This window comes from Glossina fuscipes, unplaced genomic scaffold (genome assembly GCF_014805625.2).
Source record: "Glossina fuscipes isolate IAEA_lab_2018 unplaced genomic scaffold, Yale_Gfus_2 111, whole genome shotgun sequence".
Classification (NCBI taxonomy): Eukaryota; Metazoa; Arthropoda; class Insecta; order Diptera; family Glossinidae; genus Glossina; species Glossina fuscipes.
The window spans coordinates 2,704,248-2,713,140 of NW_023998454.1; the positions used below are offsets into that span (position 1 = coordinate 2,704,248).

General features: G+C 37.2%; 1 protein-coding gene across 3 annotated transcripts in view; it reads left to right on the plus strand.

The window, feature by feature from the left end:
* Positions 1-8,893, plus strand: part of LOC119638979 (unconventional myosin-XVIIIa) — a 66,132-nt gene that overhangs the window by 11,357 nt on the left and 45,882 nt on the right. For all 3 annotated transcript variants that reach the window (XM_038036150.1, XM_038036149.1, XM_038036151.1), the window contains 5 exons: positions 5,610-6,023; positions 6,080-6,268; positions 6,921-7,085; positions 7,139-8,632; positions 8,700-8,888. In XM_038036150.1, the coding sequence (XP_037892078.1) occupies positions 5,610-6,023; positions 6,080-6,268; positions 6,921-7,085; positions 7,139-8,632; positions 8,700-8,888 (2,451 nt within the window). The remainder of the gene's footprint in view (positions 1-5,609; positions 6,024-6,079; positions 6,269-6,920; positions 7,086-7,138; positions 8,633-8,699; positions 8,889-8,893) is intronic.

Consider the following 8,893-nt stretch of genomic DNA (forward strand, 5'->3'; position numbering starts at 1 on the left):
ACGGCTAGATCAGATCAATTTCAAAATCAGAGGAAAACGTACAAATTTTATTATGCATATATCGAAAGTATATACATTTTGTGTTGGATATTGGATATTGGAACTGGATTTGCAATTACATATTATTATTATTTTTTGTTTATCAAAATCTTGCTGCGATTTAGATCTCTTAGTCTGCTTAGTCATACTTTTTGGTAAATTTTAAGCTTGAGACACTGAAATTGAAAACTGAAATTTTATAGGCTTCCCACCCATGTATTTATGATTCAACCTACAATTTGGCGTCGAGACAATGTAACATATACCTTACTCCCCTCATTACTATTATTATTACTCTTTTAGGGATAACTTCATGCTCGACATTATCCCCTAAAGCAGCGAATTGCTACTAAAAACAAAAAAATAATGGAAAAACGTTTTAGCATCTCTTGAAGTAGTAGTGGTTAAAACGGCTGCTCTCGAGTGCGGAGCTCAACTATTGGAAAACGTTTAAGAGTCGTTGCATGGAATTCTTACAGTGCAATGAGATCACATTATTTTCAAGAAACTGCCGACGTTAAATTTTTTGTTTTCTATAAGGCCTAAGCGTTCTTCATGAAGAAGCGCGTATTTAATTTAAGGTTTTTCATCGGAGTGGCACAAATTTTATTAATGAGATCTTGTCATTCCTCTATACATAGAATGGGAGGAGGTCCAATTGTATGAATTTTGCCCACTTTTTTTGTAATAAGTGATCAAGCATAGCATTTGGCTTTTACAGATGACCGCTCGTACCATATTCGTCTCGCAATAGCACAATGCAAAAATATTTTATAAAAAAAGTTTTTAAGGTTTTATTAACTGCTTTTGAAATTTTCGTAAATTATTTTAATTTTTTATGATTAATTTTTAAATTTCCAAGAAATTGTAAATGTTCGTGAAAACAAAGTTTGATTTGAATAAATGCTATTCCTCTCCTCCGTTAACATTACCGTTATGTTAAACTTTGAAAGTGCCGTTTTGTATGCATTGTAAATAGTTTTGTGAAAATTTACCTCTTCGCTTCTCTAGGACCATATATGTAAATGAGGATAAAATGTGTTGGAGTTGCTTTCATATCCAGCAGTTCATTAATATGTTTATGTACGCTATGCGTACGTTCTATTATTATTATAAGTTAATCAAATATTTACCAAAAGTGTGTTATTTTCCTTCTTCGTCTGCTTGAGCGGAAATTCTCATTTATGGTGTAACTGCGCTAAATACACGTTATCGACGGTCTTGGGATACCCTGCATTCATTTTCTAACACCTAAACAGGCACGCGCGATTGGGAAACTAAAAGAGTTATATGGATAGTTAAATGATTAAGATTGCCACAGATTGTGTTAAGGTAGCATTGCTGAAATTAATAGTTTCGTCTGTGGAAGCACTTAAACAAAGAAGCCGTGTCATGATGGCAATGAGTGACAAGATTCTAATTAGCCGGCTTCTGTAAGGTTAGTAAAAAAGAAGAAGTAAAGGCATGCTCTGCTTATAAACTTGCTCCGAAATTTCATAATTGGATTATTCGGTTTTGTCCGCCCCTTGTCGGCTTCGTTCGTAGCATATAGCATATAGCACATAGCAATTGTGATCTTTTATTGATCTTTACGGGCTAAGTGTCTTTGAGCTTCCTTATCCAAAATTTCTATAAAGGTTTTCTACAACGAAGTAATACCCCGTCGCTGCATGGCCTACGAAGCGAACGTTATGATCATCCAGTGTAGGCGTTAGCTACTACTAGACCATCTATCGTCGATGATAGAATGTTTGTCTTGTCAGAAGTATCGGAGATTCCACTCGTGCCGAGTACATACTTCTTTCTGATGGAAATGGTGTATAATCGAAACAGGTCGCATGTGTTAGAGAGGGCATCAAGCTTAATAATGGGAATTAGTTGGGTTTAACTGAAATTTTTTTACTGAAACTACTTCGTAGTGCAACAAGCGCAAGAAAAATACGAAGGGAACACAGACAGAGCTAAAAAAAGCACATCATTCAATTAAGTGCATACGATTTATTCCTTATGCGTAAAGTATAAGTTCTTAAGGGGGCCCCGAGGCATTTGTAATGTAAACAAGACTGGCTACCTTCATAAGTTGAAGAGCGTTGACAAAAATGCATATGTATGAACGATGTATGTGCCTGCAAGTGTGAACATGCGGATGTGTGCATTGATCATCGTTCAGATTTTAATGTATGCATTACCTCTTCGTCTCATTTTATTTTCTTCTGCGTTGATATTCCATTTGGTCAATGAACTTTTAAATTTATGTGAGCGTTTATTAATACAGACATTTATTTGTGTTATATGCGATATGTAGGTACATCGGCATTCGAACACACAACCATTTTCAGTTGCAGTGTTAATGGTCTTTAATTCTGAGACCAAATTGTCAATTAATAACACTATGAATGAATGTAATTGAAGCTCTTTCGTCCGATAAATGTATTTGCAACCAAGTTTTCTAAAAAAAAACAAAGCGATAAATTGACATTTACTACCGTCATATTTCTTCTTCATCAGCCGAGCAACCTATTTAGTAAGCAAACAATAGTGAGTTTGACAGCAGAGAGATCCTGGCTAGCAATACTCATTGTACTTCGCTTAGTGCACCAGCTATACGTTTGATAATTTTACTGAAAATAATTCATGAAACATGCTACATTACATACAGCTGCAGACAGACAATACCATATTTACATGTACAAGATAATTGATTAATTCTTCCGGGCTCGTTTTGTTACTAAAACTATCAAACACACCCAAATTAATGTTTTAACTAAAACATGCCATCCTTGAATAGGCGTAACCATTGTCTATATCCGGGCGATACGATCTGATTGACCGGGGTATTGATTGCTTCGGAGATGTTGCGAACTAGTTCGATTCTCATATTGTCCGTAAAAGTGTCTCTTTTACGTTCCAAGGAATGTATAAAGAATTCGTTGATTGCAAACTTGATATTTTCAAATGATTTAAAAATTAGTACCATTAGTATGTATTAAGAAAGAAAAAACATGCTTTTTAGAATTCAACTTAATTCAATCATTCAATTATTGAATTACATTCAACGCCATTCTGACGTTTTAATGCATTTTTTATAGAACTATTTGTCGAAGGTCCTGACCTCATTTGATCTAAACCTTTGTCACTGCATCATTAATTCATGATTGGGAGACAGATAATAGTTGCTTGCGGCAACGTCTGGAGAACGCTGTGAATAGGTCAGCAGTTCGAACTTTAATCGAACTTAATTTTGCTTTGCATTTTGTGGTCTTTAGAATGCCAGCCGTTACTTTCAGCTTCACTCTTCGATTATCGAAAATAATTTTCCGGACTTTTTGATATTTCCTGCTGTAACTTGTTCTTTTGAACGCGCACTGCATTAAACAGCGTGATTGTCCATGCGACCTCGTTTGACATGAGCAAACAATCAAGATATTTGCTGTTTTTGGGAGAGAACGGTTGCCATAATACTTTTCAAGCTAATGTTGCGGCTGCTTGCTTTCAAAAAGCATTCTTTAATCGGGAAACAGTTCAATTTTCGTCTAAAAAAAAAGGCAATCATTTATTTAAATCAACTGCCGGAACACTGCCTATGTATGCAAGGATATTGTAAACAATTCGAATAAAAGAGAGGGAGAGAGAGAGCGTGAGAAGCGTAAAAATTGTAGGACGTGTTTTAACGGCTGTTTTCGGAAAATGTTTTTCGAAAAAAATATATTTAAAATTTTGAGATGTCTTATCTCTTTCCATTAGAATAAACGTTTTTTTCATTTTTCACCATTAGCTGACAATCCGAGAGATCATAAAAACCCCAAGGCTCTCTTTCCTCGAAGATTTTTTGTTGAAACCCTAGAAGGCGCTCTTTACTTCCCATCTATCAATGACGGACGCGATGGTGCAACATTTTACATATTCCGAAATGCAAAAAAATGTATAATTCTATGCCAGAACTTATAGTTAGTATTAAAAACTTCATTGTAGACCTATAATTTCTTGGCATTGACATATTTTGAATTGCTCGAAATCTCATATCATCTGTTCAACGGAGCTACACTTAACATGTTTTTGTTGGAAATATTTTCATGTATAAAGTTGCTAAAGACAAGCCACAAAGATGCAAAGACAGTTTCCGCTTTGCAACCATACGTCTCTCGGAGCCCAAAAGCTTTGGTTTCCCGGGAAGCGATTCACAAAGCCATAATAGTAGCTACACCTAATTTCTAGCTGGAAACCTTTGTGGTTAGAACTGAGGCGGTATTCGATCACCTTCTCACCTTCTCAAACTTCTTAATTTTCTTTCTTGATTAATGAAAGCATCTGTGGCAAATGCTTTCCCTTAAGTTAGTCTTACAGGACAGTCCAAGAATTTCACCTCTCGGGTCGTAATACTAATGCCCCCAAACTGCTTCCATTATTCATTGCCTTTTGATCTAAAAACCATTCAAAAAATATTGACGCATTTGGAGACTGCTTTAAGCACTCAAATTTGTTCAAAGTAATTGTACCGGCCCACAACAACATTTGAGGAAAAGCACTGAAAAGCAGATTTAAATCTGTTAGAGAAGCTCCAAGTTAACAGGTCGGACATTAGTTTGCAAGTTTCTAACAGCAAGGCTTGTTAAACTCAGGCCGTCTTTTCGGAACGCTTGAAGAAAATGTATTAATATTCAAAGCATCGATTTAAGCAAAACGAAAAGTTTATTACGAGATATTCATAGAAGTGTCACGTGTCAAGTGTTATCAACGACGTCCTATTTAGGACAAAGAGATGGTAATTAATTCAAGCTCCGAATGTATCTGCAATTCCGCGTAACCGATTCTCAATTGACGCGTACGTTTTTCATTTATTAAATGCGTACCAGAGGAATAAAAGCTTATTAAAATGAATTCTAAAAATAATCGAAAAACAAATATATATTTATATATATTTAAGTGATATATATGTATTTGCCCTATAACGCCGTCTGCCTCTTCTCCAGCTTTGGCAATTGATGGAGGGATTGCGCTGTCCGTGGCTCTGTAGGCGCAATAAAAATCAAATAAGCGTATTCGTGAGTTTATGAGGAAGTCGTATGAGTGAACACAAAGAAGTAGAAAAGCAACACACACGCTCAACTCCAAAAATAGATGTAAATGTATATTGACTAGTTTGTTGTTTGTTGTGTTGTTTTTGCTCTATGACTTGAATTCAATTCAATTCAAATATGTTCTGGTGCAATGTCTAATGTGGGATTTTTCTATCTATGAAAGAGATATATAAACATACACTTACATACACGAGCACAAAGGCGTGCATATGCATATGCATAAGTAAGAAAATCTCTATATGTGTGTTCCACATTAGTTGATATTAGAATTATGTATTTTTAAGTCAGTGGCTGGTTACTGCTGTTATTATGATTACGGGCACATGCACGCAACGTGCATAGGGTAGCTGGTAAAACGGCAAAACTAGCAGACATGGGAAATTTATAATGAAAACAACAAATCAAAAAACCAGTTGTTTTTGTAATTCTTGTAACATGTACACTTATTTGTTCTTATTTGTCGTTTTTTTTTTCTTTCTTTTTTGCTTCTAGTGTCACAATGCAAATGAGTTACAACAAGAGCAGCATGCGCAAGAGGGCAGCGTTAATAAATACGCAGCTGCTAACGACGGCAACGTAAACGATCGTGTGTGGCTAGTACATCGTGGCGGTTTTTGCGCTGCTCTACGCTTGCCGCAAACCAAAGCCCACTTGGAAAACCATAAGGTGGTCATTCAACTGTTGCATAATAGCGAAGAAATGACCGTAGATGAGGACGATGTGGAAAAAATGAATTCGCCCTCGCTGGATTTGATTGAAGATATTTGTGAACTAAAGCATTTAAACGAGGCGTCGTTGCTGCATTGTTTGCGCCAACGTTATGCTAGCAATTTGATATACACCAAAGCTGGACCCATATTACTTGTAGTCAATCCAATGGCTCCTTTATCGTTATACTCTGAAAAGGTGACAAACAGCTTAAAAACATTCGGTTGTTGTCTTTTGCTCAAAATGCTTTTCAGGTTGTTTCCATGTTTCGTGGTTGTAAGACGGAGGACATGCCTCCGCATATTTATTCGCTTGCCCAAACCGCCTACAGGACAATGTTAGAAACGAGACGAGATCAAAGTCTTGTATTTATGGGACGTTCCGGTTCTGGCAAAACAACCAGCTTCAAACATGCACTCTATTACTTGGCGTTGGCAGCTGGTAAGTTGTCATCGACATACTGTTCATAATAATTGTGCATAAAAGATGGTGCTGAGAGTGTTGAGAACATCACATGACATGACAAAGATCTATTGCGACGAACAGAAGAAAATAGAATTCAAATTTACATTTGCAGAAATGTGTTAGGTGTATTAACTATCAACTCTCTTTACCTTTTTAATAAAATTCAAAAATATTTAAAACGTACTTGCTATAATAATCACTTTCTGGACTGGTCTTGCTGGAGATCGGCACACGTATGCGATTTTTTATCGTTTTCAAGACTAAAATTTCTTGCTACAAAATCTCGCAGACCGCATTCCAACTGTGTCATCGCTTATTGCGTTTTTACTCCAAATCAATTTAATCATTTACGCAGTTTAGCTATATTGTAATTGACATCCATCTCTTTACTCTTTGATATAGACTAAACGAAAGCTTACAAATAAGTGAAGCTTATATCGTGCAAACGTCAATATCTAATTTACTTTTACCCAAAATTTCCGGAAAATTGAACTAGATAGATATGCTTTATGAAGCAACATTTTCTAGCCGAGGGAATTTATTAATGCACCTAATAGTATTACTTCTTAGTCTTTGTGATGACAAAAAAGCGTTTTTTCTTTTATTTTTTAATTCTTAATTTTAAGTTGCTATTATAATAATTTTTTAAATGCGGAGAAAGTCAACTCAGTTAATGCAATTCTGGAAGCTTTTGGTAACACTAAGACCTGTCTAAATTCGAATGCGACACGTTTAACCCAATTGTTAAGCTTGGATTTTGATCAAACTGGACAAATAGCTTCTGCATCGATTCAAGTATTCTGTACAATGTATGTTTTCGAAGAAATTATTACATTTTTATTATTCAGGTACTTTTGCCAGAACGACAACGTGCTGGACGACGTTTGCCTAATGAGCGTAGTTTTCACATAATGACACGTCTATTGGCTGGCGCTTGTGGTTCTTTACAGAAAGAATTGCATTTAGAAAGTATACCATCAGAAGACAATCACCCGTTTGTTTCATTACCACAGAAACTCGAAGATCGGCAACGATCGGCCGCTGAATTTGTGCGTACTGTTCAGGCGTTCGAAACGTTAAACATAAATCCCAGAGCTGTACGTGGAATATGGAGTATATTGGCTTCCATTTACCACTTGGGCTTGGCTGGAGTCACAATAGTTGGTTCGGGCCCTACTGCGCGTACTCAATTTGCGAATCCGTCAGCAGCCAGAAGGGCGGCCGCCTTGCTTGGCGTTTCATTAGAGGATTTATCGGGGGCAGCTTTTAATGTAAACGCATCAGGCAGTTCAAGTCCCTCAAAGACTTTAAGCGATATTCCCGATTTGGCCTGGGAGTGTTTGGAAGCTTTAGTTATTGGCTTATATTCAGAAGCTTTGGCTGCCGCAATAGCTCTAATTAATAAAGCTATTTGCACATCTGCCCATACAATAGCTTCCATCATTCTAATAGATACACCAGGTTTTCAAAATCCTGCCAGTTGTGGTTCACAAACCGGTGCCACTCTGTCCGATTTGAAACACAATTATTTACAAGAAAGATTGCAGCTTCTGTTCCATCACAACACATTAGTAGCGCCTAGAGATCGTTACGCTCAAGAACTGGTAGAAATCGAAACCGAGGGTATGTCTGATACAAATCCTGGGCCTTTGGTATCACTCATAGACAAGGCACCGCAAAACCATGTAGTCCGCTCTTCTCAGAGGGATTTGCGGGAACAAGATCGTCGTGGGTTGCTGTGGCTACTCGATGAGGAATCTATATATCCCAATTCTAACGATGACACATTCCTTGAACGTCTTTTTTCTCACTACGGGGATCGAGAACACCAGACGTTGTTGCGAAAATGCAACGGATCAAAGCAATTTGTGTTACAGCATTTGCAAGGCACAAATCCAGTTTTATATATGGTTAATGGATGGGTCCGTAATAGTCGTGAACATCCAGCCATACGCAATGCGGGTTCGTTATTGCAAGACAGCTCTCGAGATGAAATTAGTCGCCTTTATATTGGTTCTCTAACTCGTAGCAGTGGTGGGATAGTTTTTTGTGGCTCTTTTGCTGGCCTAGAAGGTACACATTCTCTGCGGCGTGTTTCCAGTATACGTCGATCTTTTACCTCAGCTGGTGTAAAAAGAAATTCCATCATGCTGCAAGTAAAATTCACTGTCGATGGGATCATTGACACTTTGAGACGCACCGGCACGCATTTCGTGCACTGTTATTTGCTGCAACATAATGCTGGTCAGCAGCCTGCATTTTCGGCTAGTGGTTCGCCTAACACATCGGTTCTACAAACTTCCAGTGAGGAATTAGTTAATATCCCGCTTCTTAGAAGTCAGGTCTGTCCAATAGGTGCATAAAAATAAGGATTTCCTAATATATTTTTTTTGTATTTCTAATTAATAGTTACGTGGTTCTCAAGTGTTAGAGGCAGCACGTTTGCATCGTTTTGGTTATCCTGAATCTGTGCCCTTGAATGAATTTGAACGACGGTTCGGTCTGCTGGCTGGTGAATCTTATAAAGATGTTACCGTGGAACAAATTTTATCTGTCAACGAGTTGGATCCGGCTACTTACCGTATTGGACCGAGTCAAGTAAG